Source organism: Monodon monoceros, unplaced genomic scaffold (assembly GCF_005190385.1).
Source record: "Monodon monoceros isolate NGI ecotype Baffin Bay Population unplaced genomic scaffold, NGI_Narwhal_1 Super_Scaffold_12, whole genome shotgun sequence".
Lineage (NCBI taxonomy): Eukaryota > Metazoa > Chordata > Mammalia > Artiodactyla > Monodontidae > Monodon > Monodon monoceros.
In genome coordinates, this window is record NW_021703768.1 from 52,913,457 (window position 1) to 52,935,525 (window position 22,069).

Sequence of the window (22,069 nt, forward strand, 5' to 3'; positions counted from 1 at the left end):
CAGAATAACAAGAAATGTATTGTAAATATATATCTTTCACCTAAGATTTTTTTCCCCAGTTCATGTTGTATGACTAACACTGTCACTGACTCAGATGGCTTCTGGCATGGCATTTACTCTTGACTTTCCTGAATTGCATTTCTGACCTATTTGAACTCAGGTGTCTGTGGCTCTAGTGTAGTATAATGTAGTTTGGAAATAAGCTCATGTTCAGTTTATAACCTTATGTATAGATATACCTTTTTTGACAGGAGATAAAATTTTTTTTAATTATGCTTAAAACTGATACTTTGGGGCAGTTCCATGGCTCAAGCATATAAGGCATATTCGTTCTTCAAGATTTAGCTTCGTATCTCTCAGTGGATTTTACCCAAGGATTATTTTAACTTTGTTTATTGATATAAGATATTTTTAAAAACAGCTGAGCGTATACAACCTCAATTAATCATTATTTTTTAAAATTCTTTTAAGTTTTTCAGAAATCAGTGTCTAAAATGTGATTAATACCTTATGTCAATTCACATTGAACCTCTGTCTGTAATTGTTAGCTCTTTTTAATTCTGTTCTTAGCTTTAAATGGCTGAGCATCTATAGCATTAGGCGACTTTGTTGTCAGCTCTCCATTTTGTTTCGGCTGTAATTCTCTACATACTGTTGAGGCTCTTTAAATTTGTGTGCCTTATCTATGGAATTTGGAAAATTCTTAAGCAAAGGGTAACATAACTTTTATAAACAAATTTCTGGTGATGGTGTGGAACTGGATTTGAGGAGGAGGAGGCTATAGTCAAATTGATTGAGTTATGAGGCTGTCTAATGGTCCAGAAAATAAATGGAATGAAAAATATATCAGTGGAATTGAGACAAAGGAACAAATTCAAGAGGCAATTCTGAAATAGATTATAAGAGTTTACTTCTGATGGGAATATTCCTGTAATCATTCATTGAGGAAAAGGGATTAAGCTTGAGATTGGTACCTTGAATAACTGTTTTTTGGGACTGCCGTTAACTGGATATTGAAGAGGAATAGCAGGTTTGGAGGAAGAGATGAGTTTGGTTATCATTATATTTTTAGTTGGCATCTCAGATGGCTATTCTCCACTACCTTCCTGTCTCACACAGACACACCTGGACTTTAGTAAATAGGAAGCAAGTAGCAGCCATCTCATTGTTCACTGTATCTCTCTAAATTCTAAACCTCATGTTTAGAATTTACCGTATGATTGCTTAGAGAATGCATGACAGTAGTTTCCCTGTTGTGCTCACTGGTAATTTATAGGTGAGAATCAATTCAGTGAAATTAGGAAAAGCCGTTTGAGGACACAGGGCAACATGATTTAGACTGTGATGGAAGATCTCTATTTGCTCCTCTGCATCTCCTCTTCTCTCCCTTAAACATAATTCTAATGGTGTGGTAGACATTTGAAAATTTTCCTCAGGGGATTTCACAATGCCTGCCCTACCTCTAGAGGAAAAGTCTACTTTGCCCAGCTGAGGAGTTTAGTAGTAACACAGAAAGAAATAAGTTATTGAAGCTTACTTGGTTTTTTTTAACCTTGTAGTAGTAACCCCTCCTTCCCAACTGCTGCAGCAAACTGTACCTGGAACACAAATGTATAAAATAAATCCCACCTCAGAAATCTCAAGACTTATTTAATTAAACTAATCAACAGAGATTGAAAAGGAATAAAAATTTATTTCAAAATTAAAATTATTTCTAATATATCAGCATTTGCCAATATTCCTTATTATATTAAAAACTGATAAGCACTCAACCAGAATATGATTAACAAAACATGATGATTTCCATGTTCACTTGCTATTATACAGCTATTAGCATGTAGTGAAAAACAGTGCCCAGGACGTTTGCCCAGCACTTAATTGAGCTTTGCACAATGTGTTGATGTGTTGTGACAGAGTGCAGTTTTATGTGGCTGTCTCTGTACAAGCCTGAATTCAAAGTCAGACCTATTCCAAACTTTAGCCTTCTTAATCAGTGAAATATTTACAAAAACCTCATGTACGTTCAAAGATGACAGCAAAGGCTTTGTTCCAAGATCAACATATTATTAAAAAGGGTCAATCAGACCACTCAAGTTGACACGTTAAAACTGTGTGTAACACGTGTGTTGCTGAAATGTTTCTCTGTGTGTGTGGTTATGTGTATAATTTATTTTTACATTCTAATGAGGTGTTTGGGGAACCTCTGAACTGCCTCTGCCAAATTCTTATTCTTTGTGAGATGGTTTGGGAAAGTACAGGCCTGGTCTGTTAAATTCAGCTTTTTCTTTAGTCTTTACTTCAGAATCCACAAAATAACTAAATGTGTACATTGTAATTTTACAGATTCTTTTCATTCTGGAATGTCATGTTAATGTTTCTTGGTATTAGAGATCAACTTCATAATCTGGAGAAAATCTGTATTTTCTAAGAGTAATACAGAAATGCTTATTATATATGTCATAACATATATATAAATGCTTGTTGTAAATGTCATAACAAGTATTTGTGGATTTGTGCATTTCTTACTAATAAGTCATGCCCAAAATATGGTTTCTCTCGGTTTGACCATCAGACCCTTAAAGTTTAGGGACATGACTAAAAGCATCCACGTGTGAAAGAACAGTAGTTAACTCTGGGAATAAGCAAGCAGGAACAATGAGAATCAGGCAGTGCTTTTATTGAAGTACATTTCTCAGGCAGCTCTGGGATTGGCAATTAGGCATTTATAGTAAACTCAGTCGTGGAAGGATTCCATCAGTGAAACTTGAAGGGTTCTTCAAGTTTAAGCAGCAAAGCCACTACTAACTACTAAAATATAATAATCTTTAATATCTATCTATTTGAATGGGAAAAAAAGTTTTACATGTGCATTTTCTAGATTTATTGAAATTTTTTTCCTGGTAATTGTAAAGCAGTAGGAGTCTTTTAAATGTTATATCCTAAAACTCTGTGTGTATGTTAAACTTTTCTCTGATGTTAAGACATTTTCCTAAATGTGGAAGATAATTTTTATTAGAAATTGCAATAGCCAAGAGCCAGATATTTTTTTTGCAAATATATTTTGTGCTGTATTATGTATGTCTAAACTCTCCATTTACTTAATAAGACAGAATTAATTTCTATAAAATGAAGCAGACTCTCTAGAAACCCATTTTGACTTAGAAATAACTGAATGTTGGTGAAGTTTGTCTTTATAAAGAAACTAGTTTGTGTTCTGTGTGTAACTATATACGTACAGGTATATCTGGGTATAACATCAATTCCTATCTTCTGACAACCTTCTAATAAAATATGTCAGGAGTAAAAGAAATAATCGCATTATAAAAGCAGCTGTATGTTTGCACTTTCTTTTTTGGTGTTTAAACATGTGAATGGTTGGGTTTACATATAATTTATGTGTGTACATGTATGTTTTCATGTAAATATATGGTAAATAGTGCCAATTTCTTTCAGTGGCACTGAAAATTCAGTGTTGCCTGATATTTCTGCGTGGTATTGGGGTTACTTGTATATATGTCTATGTACATAACATGTCTTGTGAATTTTGCATGCTACACTAATCTCTGTTAAATCTATCCCCTCTTTATTCAGAGCATGCTGTCAAGGTCCTTTAATTCCAATTTTACTGCTGTAAGCCACTGTCACTATGGCAGCTCTAGGGATCTGCATGGCAGCCAAGGCAGTCTTGCCTTGAGTATTGCAGACGGAAGAGATTCTGGTGGGCACATTTTTCGAGTGAGTACCTGTAGTAGATCAGTACCTTTAGTACATAGAAGAGGAAGAAACCCCACATTTTGATGTTTTAACAATTCTAGAAAATAAATTTGTGCTGTGGGTTAAATATATTGTTTACCTCCCAGTTCTTCCATGGCTTAGTTCTAAAACTCTGCAAAGCTGATTTAGTTTTTATCTCTTACGTTTCTGTGGTCATAACTAAGGATGTAGTCAGCTCTTATATAAAAAGGGGTGAGCGATAGGAATCTAAGAGGTTTTTTAAAAAATTAATTTTCTTCGCAGTGCTTTCTCTTAAAATTAGCTTCCTTTCCCTAACTCAAGGTTTTAAGGCTATGCCATGTGTAATACACAGAGGGGTTGTGGGAAATAATAATTTTCACTTTAGTGATTGAGGGTTGGCAAATAAATACTTGGAACTAAGTTTAATCATAATTTGCAGAATATGATTAAATGTGAGCCCGGAGAAATTGCATTAAGTACCAGTGAAAAGGCAAAACCCAAATCCATTATTACCCACGTAATCGTTAGTGGGGAAGAAGAAAGGTTTATTCTTTTAATGAAAGTTAAGGGTAGGGGATAAGAATGACAGAAACGGAGAAAGAACAGAAAAACTCTGCGTGGCTGTTTTAAGATTTTTCTTTCCGTGACAACTTGAGGTGGTAGCATGGCCTCTAAGTAAATGTTTCCTCTGCCCCTCTTCCTCCATCCTGAAAAGACCTTTCTCCCGTTGTAAAGCTGCATTCTCTCCCCCATAATTTTATTTCCATTGTGACCCTGCTTCTGGGTCCTTTGCTTTTTCCTGAGTGTCTCCTTCCCCACCACCCCCAATCTCCTACTACTTTTTAATATACTCCTGGCTTAACTCTGTTCTAGGATAGGAGCAGTATCCTCGATTCACTTTGTTCTGGCTGGGCCTCACCCATCTTGCTTTGCTTTCTGTCACCTGCCACCGCCTGGTTTCTGTGTTACATAATAGTGGCAACAATCGTTTTGTAACTTAGCAGTTTGAAACAGAGAGGAGATGATGGCAAGTAAGCCCTGCATTTCTGGCACTCATTCCAGCTGAAGCCATGGGGTAAAGACCAGGGGCTTTTATTAAGTCAGGGATAATCTTTATAGTCATGTGGAACAATTGTTCTTTACAAATTCTTGAACAGTAATATCTTTTGCTTGTTTTTATTCAAGTCAGAGTCTTTGAGTCTGTTGCGTTTATTAACTTTTTCATCCATAATGCACTTGTTCATTTAAAGACATAGTCGTACATTCACGCTTGAGTTTAAACTTCAAACTGTGAGCTGAGTTGATTATTACGCATTCTGAAAGCACATCTCAAAAACGGAAAAGGAAAATAAAGTAATAAAGTATTCATTGTATAAATAAACAAAATTAGATCAAACTACATCTAAAAATGCTAAGCCATGGTTTGAACTAGCAACAAACTGCACATGATAGCTTTGTTGCAGATATGGTTCCTAAGACTAAATTATAAACCCTTAGATTTACATGTATCCTATGGCATATCATAATGAACTGGATTTCAGATTATTTTTCAACATGATGATATAGTTTGCGTATATGTGTTGCCAGCCATACACTGTTTTGAAAGTAACAGTACTGCTATTTATCACAGTCTCTGTAGTTTTCTAAAATATAGCTAGGTGTGTTTAGAACTAAATTAAGATGAAAAATAAGCATCTTGCTTCCCAGCATATTTATAAGAAATATTCAGAGATAATGAGATTGAGTCTGTTTTTTCTCTAAAGGTATCAGTGAGATAAACTATAATGTAAGGATGTTATTTGATATATAAAAATATGAACTCTAATAAAATTTAAAAGCATTTCATCAGAGCAGTGCTTTTGAAAATACTGAGCTAATACTATATGATACAATTAGGCTAAAGCAAGTTTTATAAGACTGTATGTTTATTGACATTGCTCATCATTAATAAGGAAATCCTGGGTGATACTGTGCTGTTAAAAAAAACAGCAGTTAATTTTTTTACCAAAAAACTTTTTGCTGTGCTCAACAGGAGTGCATATATTTTAGTTTCTCTTAAAATTTGGGACTCTTAACTTGGATTAATAACTAAATTTATTGCTCAAAGTGTTAAAAGCTAGGTATTACTGTAAATAAAACTAAAAGTATTATAAAGGAATATCTTAACAGTATATGTTCATATGTACTTTTCACACATTATAAGAACAAACATTTTGCCATGTAACTTTGAAAGACTGTTAAAGGTACTAATATTTTTTCCAGTTTTATTGTGATATAACTGATATATAACATTATATTAGTTCAAGGTATACATAATGATGGTTTGATATATGTATGTATTACAAAGTGATTACCACAATAATAAATAAATAAATATAGTTAACACCCATTATAAAGGTGCTAATATCGATGGTAGTTATGATGGTAATGTTTGATTTGGTTCTTCATCTTTCCATTGTCTAGCAGTATCTCCTCTCAAGTGTCATCATCATTTTGGTTTCACATCTTAAAGATCATTATTTGTTTATTTTTTATTTCCCCCTCATTTGAAGCATCCCCAGACATCCTGTGCAGGAGATCCTTGCCAAGATGATATATTCATTTCAGGACAGCAGAACTACCCGTCAGCTACACTTAGTCACAAAGATGTTCTTCCAGACAGCTTGATGAAAGTAGGTGCTCAGGGAATGAAGTAGTATCTGTGAGCTTATTGTGTTTTACAGCTTTTGAACTAAGAAATATCATATATGCTTTAACGCTGAAAATGCTTTTTGGAGGACCTTCACCTCTTGATTAGTAAGGGTTTTTTTTAATAATTGAGAAATATGAAATAAAATTTCACTCTGCTGTTTCTTAGTTTATTCCATGATTTCTTCCACACTGAAGAATCATTTTGTTATTTTTGGATTTCTGTAGTATCTCCTACTTTTTGGCATTCCTGATAGTAAAACTGTTTGGAGAGTTAAATATGAACCTGTCTTAAATTCTTCATTGGAGGATGAAGGCATTTTAACATACTTTAAGTGTAATTAGAAATCACCTTGAAAGACTTTTGTATATGGTAGAATAGATGATGGTTGTATTTTTACTACTTTTATAACTAAAGCATCACTCATTTAGAGAGTTTACTTTTTTGTCACCAATGCTGGATAGATAATTCTTTTCTTTAGTATTTTCCTCAGCTGTTCTTCATCTTAACTAAGCCCATATCCCTAGTATAACCAGTTACAATTGTGAAGCATAGTTATGTATTATATAAACTTCTACATTGTTCTTGAGAGTAGGAATCCAGCCATGTAAGTTTGTACGTATTCATTTATTTTACCCTTTTTTTGTTGTTTTTCTTTTAATTGCTGTCGAGTTTCTTTTTCTGCTATCCAATTTCTTTTTTCTTTCTAATATCCATTTTCTGGTTTGGGTTACTGAGTTTGTTTTATGTTTTTTATTCTCCTGAGTTATCTGCTAATCATAGCTTAGTATATTCCATGGCTATGTTTAACACTGATGTAGAATGTGTTCTACACATTCAGGTATGTCCAATTTCTAGGTGTCAGGGAGTCTTAAGAATGGGTCAGAAGTAGTTATTGTCTGGAGTATTCTCCCCAGGAGAAAGGTATTAAATCTGCATGTAGGAATAAATTGTGCTAACCTGAAGAAAAGTAAGTGCTGTCTACAGAGTTATGCAAAAATAATAAAATAATTGCACAACTATTTAAGTATTCCTAGGAGGATTAATTGCTTCAAATCTACAGTGATCAAGTGGGAAACAACCACAATATTTTTAAAAAAGAGATAATATAGCACCTCTTCTCTCCAACCAACATAAAATTTGTGAGAGAATAATATCTTTGTGCCCTGTCATGAAACACTCATGTATATTCCCAGGCCTCAGAATTAACTAAGTTCTCAAGTATAATACAGTGAAAATGAGAACTTTTTTTTAAAGTAAAAATATTATTCACCAAAACCAAACTTTGTATTCCTCAGCAAGATGAACATAAGAAGATAATACATAGTTCTGAAATTATTGCCATAATGTTTTCCCAAACTTTTCTACTTTGGATAATTTTAGGGAAATGAGACTCAAATCATCACAGTTTTTCTCTAATTTCCTTGTGGGTTAATAGTTAACAGTGAAGTTTTAAATGACTGAATCACTTAAATGTACTTATTTCTTCTTCTACACAAAAATTTCTTTATATGCAAATATTTGTAATGTAAATATAACCTCTTATTTTTCAGATAGATTCCTCACATTAACAGAAGTAAGCTATTATCACATTTCCATAAAGGTTATTTTTAAATCTAAAAAACAAGAGACTTTAAGACAAAGATATTTCTTTAACAGCAACAGAATAATCTGGAGTTTTTGTTTAGCTTGTGAAAAGCAAAATAAAATGTCATGGTTTAATTTTTGTGGTTAACATTCTATGGAATTAATACTTATTAGAGAGTTTAAAAATTCCTAACTTGATACACACACACACACACACACACACACACAGACACACGAGGAATAAATCAATTTTGTACTGCATAGCTAGATTGGCTTTTTAATTCTGGAGAGGAAGGAATAGAGGTAGAAGAATATACTCAAGATTATGAAAAACTTCTACCACAAAACTACTTATACTTTCATTCTGAAGAAAAGCATCAGCAAATGCATATTTTGAGTGTATGTGAGAGATTAAGTATAGTATGGGAAGAGATGCCCTTTTAATGGGCTTACTTAAATGTTAAAATTTGACATACTGTTTACCATTTTAACATTGGGTTAAGCTTACAGAAAAGCAAATAATTTTAAATGTAGATATGATGTACTTTAATTTGAAACTTTTGAAGAGTGAATCTATCAGCGAGCACTCAGACAAGCTTAGAATTAAGACATTAACAGTTTTTTTTCTTTTTAAAGTGTAAAATTAGAAAAAATGGCACACATGGCGTGATACTGTGTGATTTAGAATGTTAAACTCTAGTGCTTTTGTATTGCTCCAAGAAGAACATCCAAATATTTGTAACAAGGCATTATTATTGGTCATTTTAAGAGACTTCATGTTTTTCTTAGATGCCTTTGAGTAATGGACAGATGGGCCAGCCTCTCAGGCCTCAGGCAAATTATAGTCAAATACATCACCCCCTTCCTCAGGCATCTGTGGCAAGGCATCCCTCTAGAGAACAACTAATTGATTACTTGATGCTGAAAGTGGCCCACCAGCCTCCATACACACAGCCCCATTGTTCTCCTAGACAAGGCCATGAACTGGCAAGGCAAGAGGTAAGAATGATCAAGAATATTTGGAATATGAGACTAAGCTTTTAATGTATTTTATAGGTTATTTAATTATAGCAATAAATCCATACAGAATTTTAACATAGTTTTTACTGTTTTGTTTAATGGCTTGGTTTCATGTTAAGTTTATAAGGTATTAAACTTTGTGGTTTAACTTGACAGTATGATCCCCCCTGTTCTGATAAATTGATATAGGATAGTATTGAGGGCATGATTTTTTTTTTTTCCTAAGGTGGTTGTATTTCCAAAACTGGTTGATGATGATACTCCAGTAATTGGACCTTCTTCAGGAATAAAAATAGTAGACCATTAAACTTGAATGGCATATTATAGTTTGCTAATTGTTATTTGATAGTTAGCTTTTGAAACTGGCCTATAGTCTCCAGACTACTTTGAGAATTAAATCTTACAAAGTACTTAAAAAGTCAACAGTTATATATTCATGTATTTTGATAGTTTATTAATAAAATATTATTATTAGAAACTTAGAGAACAAATGCTTCATTCATTTTGTTTTGGTCTCTGGGGAAAGGGAGTGTTTTATAACAAAAGTTTAGTTCTTGCATCTTTTTCTATAGCTTGGTTGTAAAAAATAGTATTGATTGATCATCAATCCCAACTCCTTTGAAGCATATAAACAGATTTAGGAAATGAGTTAATATCCAACAACCACCCAGGGATCTTTTAGACGTCTTATGAAACGTCCAGTAGTATTACAGAAATACTATGTAATTTAGATGTTCTACAAATGGAAACTGATAATAAAATACATGTTTTGTGTGTATGCTCTATGTCATTAAAGTCCGTGCTGTCCAAAATATATAAAGTCAACATTAATTTGTTGCATATCCTCATAAGATAGCAATAGGTTAATTTAGGAGCTATGCTTTATAATCCCAGCTGTGCCTTTAACTCACTAACTCATTAACATAATATTTCACATTGTAGTTTCATTTCATCTGCCCAAATATTTATTTTACGTGAATTCTTACATATTTATGTTTTCTTGAACTTAATTTACCAGTGTGGTTATTATTGTATTATAGCTTTTTCTGATACTAGTAATAAGTTTATTTTCATATTAACTCAGATTCGAGTGAGAGTTGACAAGGATCCAGAACTTGGATTTAGCATATCAGGAGGGGTTGGGGGAAGAGGAAACCCATTCAGACCTGATGACGATGTGAGTTTTGTTTATATATCCTTGAAATGCTCATTAATTTTTATTCACTAAATTAGTACCTTTTATGTATAAGTAAAAATCTAACATATTTATATAGATATAGACCGACATCACCTTGTGATTTCCCTCTGTATTGTTCAGCTTTTTGTTTTGAAATGTGATCAGCTCAAATTGTTTAAGGACTACAAATTTAACCAAAAATTTTTAATGTTCATTATATTGTGAAGTGATTTTTTAATTGTTAATACTTTTCTTCACATCTATAGAAGTAACTTTTTTTATCACTTTAATAAAAATCACTAAAGTAAGAATTACCAGAAGCACAAATAACATAGCGTGGTCACAATATTATTCAGAGGAGACAGGGAGAAAACTTGCACCACAATTCAAATATTTGCATACTATTAAAAAAAAGATTGCTCCTTGGTACTGTTTTATTTATGCATACTGCTTTCCATCAAATAATTATCTTTTGTGTTGTTATTAAAGGGTATATTTGTAACAAGGGTACAGCCTGAAGGGCCAGCATCAAAATTACTGCAACCAGGTGATAAAATTATTCAGGTAACTAAGATACATTTTTATATTACTTTTTGTTTTATAACATCTGCCTTCCTCATCAAGGGATTATTAAATGCCAGATTTGAAAGTAAGCATTTTATGAAGATATCTTTAAATACTTGTGGATGAAAACAGTGGCATTTCTTATAGGCTACTCTCCAGTGCTTTCATAGCTTAAAATATTTCCACCTTGTACCTTGGAAGATCATACTGATATTTTTTAAATAAACCTTAGCATTTTTGGGTATATATCTTAGCCTTTTGTTTAAGTTTACGAATGTTAACTTCTTCTAAAATAAGATGATGAAAGAATCTCCTCTGTGTGTTACGAGAATTAAAGGATTTAATTCACAAGAAGCACTTAGAACTGTGTGTCTGATGTATAGTAAAACATCATTAGATGTTTAGCTTAAATTATAAGAAGAGTAGTGTCCTTGATCTGGTGGCTCCTAGGCAATGGGAAGACTAGGCCTTGACCTCTTTTACCCTTGCAGCTTGGTGACCTCAGTTGTACCTTAGCGTATATACACAACACCATGTCTGACACTGTCTTAGACAAGTGCTTCCTAATGTCAGGTTGCTATGTAAGAATCATCTGAAAATGTGGGCAAGATACAGGTCCTGGGTCCCACCTTCAGAGATTTTATTTCCATAGAGATGGGGTAGGGCCCAGGAGTCTAGATGTTGTTTTAAGTTGCCAAAATGATGCTTATTTTCTGCCAGGTTTGTGAGCTGGCAGAAATTCAAATGCACAAATGCAAATAAATGACTATGAAATTTTTTTTAAGCTTTTTTCTTCTTTCTTCTAGGCTAATGGCTACAGTTTTATCAATATTGAACATGGACAAGCAGTGTCCTTGCTAAAAACTTTCCAGAACACAGTAGAACTCATCATTGTACGAGAGGTTTCCTCATAAGAGCTGTGGACTAAAAAATGGAGAGACAGCAAGATTTATTGGAAGATACTTGCAGGGGAAATTAATATTTTGACTATTTTTATATATAAAGAACTCAAATATGTTCAAATTTGTACATTAATGAAATAATGGAATTTGTGGTTAGAGGGAAAGAACCACTGTACAGTATATAGGGGAGACTGTTGAATTCATACCATATAAAACTTTTAGGTTTTTAAACATAGCAGTCAAGGCTACAAAAACAAATGTATGTTGTTTTTGTATAGAGTGTAGGTTTATTTTTGGATTTCATACACATGATTGAATTCTGTGCAAGGCTCTAGTTAGCCTTGATTGTAGCCCAGAGACAGATGGCAGAGCTATCTATCTCATAGCTTTTATGCCCTTATTTTTATTCAACTGGTATTAATGTTTTTCTGCTGAAACTTTTTTTTTATGTGGGCAAGAGATTCAAAGTGTTGGCTTTTGCTATGTGCATATTGAATTGAAGAGTGAGTAGGTGAAGGTGGTGCTGGTGGGTTCACTTTCCAAGGCCAGATTAAAACAGTTATTTCCTATAAAAATCTGGAAGCAAAGAATGAAAAAAAACAGCTGTTAATGTGTTTTTATTAATAGAATAATGCAATAAAAAATGTGATGTCTTTTTAAAGAAATAAAAAAGACAATAATTGCATTTTATGAGCTCTTCAGGATCTGTTCTTGACATAGCCATTACTCTACATCTGCTACTAGTGAATCAAGTTTCAATTTTTTAGTCACAGGAAATTTTTAACTCTTCTGTAGATGCATGTCCATGCATTTTCTTTCCTTTTTGGTTTTTTTTTTTGGTCCATGCATTTTCCGTGATGCAGAAATTCCTTGATTTTTTGCAAATGGTGGTACTTGCAATTTGTTTTATAATTAGTACTCCATTTTAATCTTAATTTATAATTTTTATTTTAAGCAACAAATGAAACTGAAATGGCCAGTTTTAAGATTGTGTTGCTGTAACACAAAATGTAAGAAGATTTAGGAAAGCCTCTTGATTTTGTTTGGCCTCAACATTGCCTTGGTAAAGTAAAAGGAAACAGTACGCATGGAGCTAGGAAACCAAAGCAAGTTTGTGAAACTGGCACAGTGATAGAGAATTGCTGTGGAGAGTTGTAGAGCAAAGGGATGGGTCCTTGAGGCCTACCAGTGTGTAATGGTGTTCAGATAAAGGGCTGTTCCTACAGGTAACATTAAATGTGAACTCGACACTTCAGAGTCTTTAAAGGGTTTCTAAGTGTATCAGTGTAATAGTGTTTTACCACCAACTGCCTTTGTTCCTCGTTAGTGTAACAATTATTTGATAGAGGTTTATTAATTTTGTTCAAACCATTAATTTTATTTGTTTTTGTTCTGTCTATGTAATCAAATAAAATTTGAGTGACATGCAATGGTAAGAATTAATGCATGGTTATTTGGACCAGAAAAAAGTGCCATAGAAGACCAATAACTGTTTTTAGTCGAGGCTAGTCTGAGCGTTTCATTAGAGCAATATTCAGTTATTGCAATTCATTTTTAATTACTAAGAAATATAATTTTGGAATTTTGAATCTGTTACGCTTTGTTCTTCAACCTTGTTTTAAGGTTAGGTCTTCTATAAGACTAGCGAAAACAGCAATCTGCATTATTTTTGCAAAAATGAGTTGGACTCGTTTGTTTCTTGCTAGTCAGAGTAAATAGGCAGTACTTTTAAAAAGATGTGAACTCCAATACTGCACTTCTTTCAAGATGTTATCAATTGGTTATTGTACTGTATAGTTTTAATAATATTGATTGAAGCCCTTTAACAACTCTTTGTAAAGTTTAACTCATTTTAGTTGATTTTCAGTACTATTTACATAGGAATTGATTTTTATGGATATAGTAGACAAAATGTGCTGTATTTTGATAAAATTCATTTATTGTATGTGTGTTGTAATCTCTAAAAAATGACAAACAGCTTCTTTAAGACAAGCCTTGGTGTTCCCTTTATTCATAGTTTATTTTAAAATATTAATTTTGGCATTCTAAAATTACTCCCATCATTTTTTATTGGTTTCAGTCAACTTCTCACAGTCACATTCTGCTTTTAATAAGGAATACAAAAAATAGGTATAATTCTGACATTTTCAACTTCTTTACCTTGAATCAGATACACAGACTGTGATTTTGGAAAAGGAAATAAGCCACAAAGAACAATTGATTCATCAATGATCTAACCTTAAATTAGTTGTCTGCACATTATATTGAAATATTACAAGTACAACAAATGTTATATGCACTAGTATTTTCTTCTATTCTAGTTAATTTTAAAAAATTTTAATGTTCTCGTAACACATAAAGTCAAGTAAGAAAGTTTGTTACAAGATGAGTAACATGACACATAACTTAAAAAACTAATAGCAAAATAGTTTTGCACTTAAATTAATAGCCGAAGTTTTCTTCTAAAATACTGGAAAATTAAAATTAACAAGAATTCTTCATTAGAATTTTTGTTTTGGTAATGATAAAATTTCAAAATTTGAATAAAAGAGCAATAATTTAAATCTTTTGAGGAAATAGAAAAGACATTTTTAGTTTATATATTATTGAGTAATCTGTAGTTAAGGCCCATGCCCATAATTGATATACTTATTTTTAATAAGTATTATGTAGCAAACCATCAAAACCAAAACTGTCTTATTTTTAGTAACAGCATTTAAAATTGACCACCCTAAAATTTTAAACCGTTAAAAATTATATGTCCAGCACAGAATTGTTTACACAAACTAAAGTTTTATGCTGATTCATTAAGGAATCATTGGTTCCTCTGAGTCCATGAAATTCTAAAATTCCCTACACATTTATTTTGTAAATATTTTTCTGACCTCTTTGGACTTGAAGCTGTGTATATACTTGAAAAATTCTTTAAGAACATTTAATCCCTCGTATTTCTGGGTATGGAAGAAGTGTAGGTGTACCTTATTTTTTACTTCTGAAGGAAGCCTTTGGGATGGAAATGTTTTTCAGTTCAGGATTGGTGATCAGTCACATCTACTTGAAAAGGTATTTTTTTCATTCTTTGTTGAAGTTCTTATTAGCTTATCCTTTTGGTTTAATGTATAGTAAATAGATTTCTTATGAACGATATATTGAAATCAAAATTAAAATAATTTTGTTTCATTAAAAGAGTTAATAAATACACATAATTGATGATGAACAAGGGAACAAGCAATTACTTTTAAAAGGTAGTCTAGATTATATAAGTAGCCAGCTCAAACCTTTAGGTAATCCTTTTGTTCCTAATAATAGAATTCAGAAAAGGTTGACTATCTTATATCTAAAGCTGCTGTTTCTTTACCTCTGCAGAATTTTAAGCCCAGCGGGGTAGCAAACACAGTCATTTATAGTTTTGGAAAAATGTTAAGAGAATGCCATTTTCATTTTAGGACTTTGCATACTCTTTGTGAAGCAATTTGCGGAATTAAAATTTACGGTCTCCAAAAATGTACAGTCCTAAAATCCAAGCAGCATTCTAAACTGAGAAGGTTTATTTGGGGAAAATACCTCAGTAGAATTTTTAAGAAAGAGACTGAAAAATGATGCTACTGTTATAATTCCCTTTTTCAAATATAACAACTAGGGACAGTTACAAACTTTCATGGGATTTCATCTGGCCAACCTAGCTTCTCAGTCAGCCCTCAATCTGATTTCAGGATGAAATATGAAAAGCTCATGTATGCTTTCCTGCCCCCAACCCTGTGATTCAATAAAGCTATTTTTGTTTTGTATGAAGAACATTGTCAATAAATATTTTTCCTCAACTGACCTTGCTTTAATCTAATCAAACCAGTTCCTCCAAGGCAGAGCTTTAGAAGGATCTTTTTTTTATATGTTCTTCCCAACTAATTTCCTTGTCAGGAAACTTAAAGAAAAATAAGCTAAAAATGAAGAAATAAAATTAAAATTGAAGAAAAATTAGTATGTGGAGCATGAGTTCTTAGGGTAGATGATTGTAGGACTCCCCATCTTCATGAAGGGCCAAACCTAATACTCAGAACTAATGCCATCCCAGAATGGATATTAAAACATTTCCTTCACATTTGGATCATCCTTCAAAGGAGCATTTGTTTTCCCGAGAACCATGTGCAGGCTTATCTCCCAAAGTAAATTGTTCAAGGTTGTACACTGGCTCATCCTTCGTGCTCCCCTTCCCATCCATATCCCTAGAAGTGACAAAAGATGATTTAATACTATGATAGGTAAAAGTATTTAATTTCCAAAGTTTTGGAAAATAAAGGTGTACACTGGATAAACTTCAAGGAGTTGTTGGAAGACCTAGGGCAGGTAGGGCCAGAAGATTCTATCACAAAAGGTGAATTTGGCTTCAGGGATACCTCAAAAGTAGAGACAGGACAGTGGATCAAGCAGGAGTTCTAGTGATGGTTGGGTGCTGCATCATGAGAAACTGGTTAGGACAACCACCTTTTTTATGCCAAGCAATGTGCAGGAGATGTCTGGCCCAAGGCAGGAGCAATGAGTATGGATGCTTAGATTAGAAAAAAATAAACAGTGCGGCCATTTTGAAGTGGGGTGGCCTACCCAGTGTAATATGGCCTTCACTCACCATCAGTGCAGGTAGTTTGAGAAGGTTATTCGCTTACTGCAGTCAAGCTCATACTACGATGATAACAAGAGTTACTGAACAATTGAAGAAAAGCAACACCATGAATGTCACCAAAGAAATCACTATTTAAAAGCAATATCTTCTGAAACTTATGAAAGTATTTAAATATCTTCATAATGTAAAGTAGAATTTGTCACAAATTCAACAACTGTGCTAAGTAGGAAGTATACACCTAAAGAGCAAATCAACTTTCTTTCTTAGATTTGGATTCCATAGAATGTAATGCAAAAGAACTAAGAAATAGTGTGAAGTGAGACAGGAATAGTCTTCATGTTCCAACTTGGATCCAGTAGGAGTTCAAAGGGAGAAGGCAGGAGATAGATACAGAATGAGAAAAAATGCTCAAGAAAATGTCCTAGATCTGAAGAACAGCATAGGTCCTCAGATCAATGGGTCCATTCATAACAAAAACTGTAACATGAACACACTTATAAATAGATCTTCATGAAATTTCAGATCAGGACACCATGCAAAGTTCCAAAATGTGAAGGAAATTACTTGCAAAGTGAACAAAATCAGATTGACTAACAATTTTCATCAGCATCATTGCATGCAAGGATACAGTAAAGCAATATATCCAAAACTTTAAGGTTATTTAAGTCTGAAAGCAAAATACCAGTTTCAGGAATTCAAGGTTTCAAAATTTACCTCCCACATAACCTCTCCAGAAGAGGTACCAGGGGATATATTGGAATAAAATGAAAATTTAATCTCAAAAGTAAATTTGGGATCCAAGAAATAATGTGACCAAAACCACTTGTAGAGCAGAAATAAATGTCCTTAGTATTGATAAATAATGTGGATATAAAATATTAGAAAAATCTTAAGTAGGAATTCATGTGGTGAATAATGATTATACAAAGAATAGACATTCAGTATTATGTGTTTTTTATTTATACAAGTAAATGCAACAGGCTCTAGGGTTTTTTTTTTTTTTTTTTTGGTCACACAATGATGTGTATACATATAGTTTGACTCCACTGCATTTGACTTATCCATTTTTATAGTGATGAACACTTTTGATGCCTCCACTTCACCCCGTGTTGCCATAAACACCACAGTGGTGAGTATCCTTATTTCATTTTTTTGAACCTGTGTGAAAATTTGTCTAGAATATGTACCTAGGAGTAAAATTGCAAGGTCATAGATACTATTAATTTCACAAAATACCAGTAAAAGTACTTTCCACAGTCTGCACCAGTTTATGCTCTCACTAGCTAAACATGGATCTCATTTCTCCACATTTGCAAATAGTACTATGTGACTTTCTAACTTTTGCATGTTTGATGAATATAACATTGTCTTTTGACATTGGTTTAAATTTCATTCCTTTAATTACCCGTGGTTTGACAAGTACATATACTTGTTAGCCATTAAGGTTTACCATTCTGTAATTGTCCTATTCCCTTTTCCCATTTTTCTGATGATTTTTAGGCTGATTTGTAGTAGTTCCTTGTCCATTCTTGATATTACTCTCCTTTCCTTTTGGACATTTGCAAATATGTGTTCCCAGTCCAGTCTGTTTAACTTTGTTTATGGTGTATTTTGTTTACAAAAAAGTTTAATGTAGATGAAGACGAATCTATCAACTTGTCAACAGTAAAGTATATCATTATGCTTTATTGTTCTTAAGTCTTCCCCATTGCTGAGTCAAAAAGCTATTTTCTCACATTTACTTCTACTAGATACATATATTATTTAGATTTTAATCCATTTAGAGTCCACCATGGTTTATGGCCTAATGTTGGGATCAATTCCTTGTTTTCTTTACATCATTTACTAAACAGGCCTACTTCTTTCTATTGATCTGTGATGCAATCTTTATTGTATATCAAATACCTCTGTATACACAGACTTTGTGAGTTCTCTATAGTGTTCTTTTGGTCTGTTTTTCTGTTCTTATACCTATACCTTTTTTTTCAGCAAATTTGAAAGCTTTATAAGGAACATCTATCATCTAGAGTCTTCCATTAACATTTTTCTATATTTGCTTTTATGTACTATGTTTCTTTTTTAACTAAAACTTCATATATATATATGTATATATCAGTGATTGTCAAGTTTTGCCACACCAGTCACCTGGAGGGCTTGTTCGGCCTCACCTAAAGGACTTGTGATTAAGTAGGTTTGGGTTGATGCCCACGAATTTTCATTTCTAGCAAGTTCCTAGGTGATGCTGATGCTTATGGTATGGAGATAACACTCAGAGAATCATCTTTCCTTTTTGCTCCTATTTTCAAAACTGGCTCAGGTATATGTACATTTTTATTTTTCCATGTATGTTTCAGAGTAAGTTTGTTGGTACTGATTGTTCTGGCCACGATGGATTTATCCTCTCTCCTAAAAAAACCCAAAACAGATAAAATATAAGAAATCATGATCTTCAAATACTGGACATCAGGCAGTGAAGGACAGTGATCCCTGAGGGACAAGGGGGAAAAAACAGGTGAAGTCTACAATTGTCTCTAGCTTACTGCTACCTTGAGAGTATTTCCAGGCCATGGATCATGGAAGGGGAGCCCAGGCAAGCCTGGCAGACTCCCTAAATTGAGGAGGTGGAGCTCAGAGTCCAGGACAGCAAGGGAGGTGTAGTTCACAGGGCAGAATAATGAAGTGGAGAGAGCTGCACAGAAAGAACTCCAGAGATTTGTGTAGGGTCCCTGTTTTCAATTCAGCTGAGTACTGATCAGCACATGTGTGAGGAAAGTCCTCAGGGCAGGATAAAAAATTGCCTGAAAGGATTTGAGGTAACAGTGCCCTGTGCTCACAAAAAATGAATAAAAATGCCCATTTCCATCAGCAAATCTGGAAAACCTCATGAGTCACAGGCATCAGGTAGAGTACATAGAATAGTCTTGCCTCAGTAATGGGGAACAATGAGCCGTAGATTAAAGACTGCTCCAGTACCACTGGAATTCATTGTTTTTCATAGTGGTATGCTTTGATGTCCTTTATCTTTTATGAATCTACTGTATATTTTTGTTTTGTGCTTACCATGAAGCTCCCATAAAACATCTTATAGATATAAAGTCTATTTTAAGCTGATAACACCTTTACTGGAAAATTCGCAAATGTGTGGACATTAAACAACATAATCTTGAACAACTAATGGGTCAGGAGGTAAATCAAAAAAACATCCTGGTGAAATTGTAGAAGCATTCCCACTAAACACAGGGAAAATGAAGATACCCATCATTACCACCACTACTCAGTACTGTAGTGGGATTGTAGCTAATCTAACATGATATAAAGTATTAGATAAATAAGTAAATAAATGTAATATAGATATTTGAAAAATAGAGAACAAATTTATTTTTCCACACATCATAATGTAGAAAATTATTTATGTATTTAACAAAACTTTTACAGAACTAATAAGAGGCTTTAGCTGAGATCAACCTGGTGGACCATTATCTCCTTGGTCAATTGATTGTGCCTCTTTCTCAAATTGGACTAATTAGATTCTCTTTCTCAAGAATTTGGAATTGGGGTAGTGATTCTAGACAAGAGCAGGTACTAGAATTGTATAAACATGGTAAGTAAGTACTAAAATTTCTATTGTAACAAAGCCATTTTCTACTGTATGCTTTGAGAAGCTGAAAAAGTAGAAAGAATGAAGTAGCTCCAGAAGGTAACATTACACAGAGATTGAGAGATTTCCAGTTATTGGTTTCAGTTCCTGATAAAGCCCAATTAATATTCTTGGATTCTGGGCGATTCCTCTAGATCCACACTAAAAATCCTCTCATTTTTTTCTGAAGCTCAGTTGAGTGGGTTTCTGTTTTGTACAACTCAGTGATACCTAAGACTTCCCAAACAAAGGCTCAGAAGATATGGAACATTCAGGGAACAATGGAGTGAAGCTCTTGGGTTGTGAAGCACCAGGAAATTTAAATGTAGTCATTTACTGGAAAATAAAATCTTTGATAAGAGCCTACCTCATGTACCTTTAGCCTTTGTCAGGTCCTTAGCTAATGAGAGAAGAGGCTGGCATCAGAACAAGAGTCCCATTTTTACCAGTAAGTGGAGTCAAAACACTTCTATGCCAAGATTTAATATAGGTCCTGGAAGCACTTGAGGTTAGGCTCTAGCCTCTCTGTAAGTACCCATACCACCAACTAAGATAGGACTAGTATGGTAGGCAGAATTCTCACATAGTCTCCATGATTCCTGACCCTTGATGTGTAATCCCTTCCTCTTGAATATGGGTAGAACCTGTGACTTGCTTCTAACCAATAGAATATGGCAAAATTGTAAGGATTTTGTGGATGAAGTTAAGATACCTAATCAGGTGACTTTGAATGAATCAAAAGGGGGACTATCCTGTATGGACCCAATCTAATCAAATAAGACCTTTAAAAGAGGGTCAGGCACAGAATGATATCAGCAAAGTGGTGGAACAGGAAGCCCTAGACCCTCATGCCTCTGTGGAGACACAGATTTAACAACAGTTCTTGGGTCAAATACTTAATGTGAGAGAGAAAGAAACCAGTTAAAAGATTCCTGCACCTCAGGCAAGTGCAAAAGCAACCACATCAAATCCTGGTAGGAAAATTTGGGACACTTTATTTTGCCAGAACCCTTCATGCTGTGCAGTGTGATTGGGAGGAAACCCCCAACTCCCATCTACTCTCTGGGGAGAGAAAGGGATAGGACATACATCTAACATTGTTTTTTTTAACAAATTTATTTATTTATTTTTGGTTGTGTTGGGTCTTGGTTGCTGCGCGCAGGCTTTTCTCTAGTTGCGGCGAGTGGGAGCTACTCTTCATTGTGGTGCGCAGGCTTTTCATTGCCGTGGCTTCTCTTCTTGCGGAGTACAGGCTCTAGGTGCGTGGGCTTCAGTACTTGTGGCCGCAGGCTCTAGAGCACAGGCTCAGTAATTGTGGCGCATGGGCTTAGTTGCTTCGCGGGATGTGGGATCTTCCCGGACTAGGGCTCGAACCCATGTCCTCTGCATTGGCAGGTGGATTCTCAACCACTGTGTCACCAGGGAAGCCCACACATCTAAAATTCTGACTTTTAGTGGGTGCTGTATGAAGGACTGGTTTCTGTCTTGCCTGAATCCAAGCACAGGCAGGAGCAAGGTGCATACTTGCAGCTCTCTAAGAACAAAGACAATTATCATACACCAGAGTGCAGTACCACAGATAGACATGTGGATCTCCAGTAAACAGTGGTATCACTGCTTACTGTAGCACCAGAGAGTCCCAGTCGTGCAGATAGACAAGAGGAAGAACTCCTGAGTAGAAACCAGCTAAACTCTTCATTTAGGAGATTACAAACACACGCCCAGAGAGAATGCATCCACAGAGAATGCTTGAGAGGTCTCCAGAATCTCTAACCAGGTTGAATGGAGAAAGCCCTTCCTATACAGAACCAAACTGCAAGTCTGAAAGAGGTGACAGATTTGTCAAATGCCAAAATCCAAACAAGAAACATGCAGAGAAACAAGGAAACATGGCACATTTAATGGAACAAATGAAATCTTCACAAAGTGACCCTAAAGAAATGGAGATATATGAATTACCAGACAAATAATTCAAAACTATCATTATAGGGGTGCTCAATGAATTAAAAGAGAGCACAGGTAGGCAACTAAATAAAATCAGAAAAATGATGCATGAACAAAATATCAACAAAGAGAAACAATGAAGAAGAATCAAACGAAAATTCTGAAATGTAGCATACAATAACTGAAAGAAAATTTA

At 34.1% G+C, this 22,069-nt stretch overlaps 1 protein-coding gene across 12 annotated transcripts in view; it reads left to right on the forward strand.

The window, feature by feature from the left end:
* ERBIN (erbb2 interacting protein) overlaps nt 1-13,658 on the forward strand; it is a 109,979-nt gene extending 96,321 nt beyond the window's left edge. For 5 of the 12 annotated variants that reach the window (XM_029218846.1, XM_029218849.1, XM_029218844.1 and 2 more), the window contains 6 exons: nt 3,592-3,735; nt 6,288-6,407; nt 8,801-9,010; nt 10,116-10,208; nt 10,698-10,772; nt 11,579-13,658. In XM_029218846.1, the coding sequence (XP_029074679.1) occupies nt 3,592-3,735; nt 6,288-6,407; nt 8,801-9,010; nt 10,116-10,208; nt 10,698-10,772; nt 11,579-11,686 (750 nt within the window). In that variant the 3' untranslated portion in view covers nt 11,687-13,658. The remainder of the gene's footprint in view (nt 1-3,591; nt 3,736-6,287; nt 6,408-8,800; nt 9,011-10,115; nt 10,209-10,697; nt 10,773-11,578) is intronic. The other 7 variants (XM_029218853.1, XM_029218852.1, XM_029218848.1 and 4 more) reach the window with 6 other exon arrangements.
* The last annotated feature ends 8,411 nt before the right edge of the window (nt 13,659-22,069 follow it).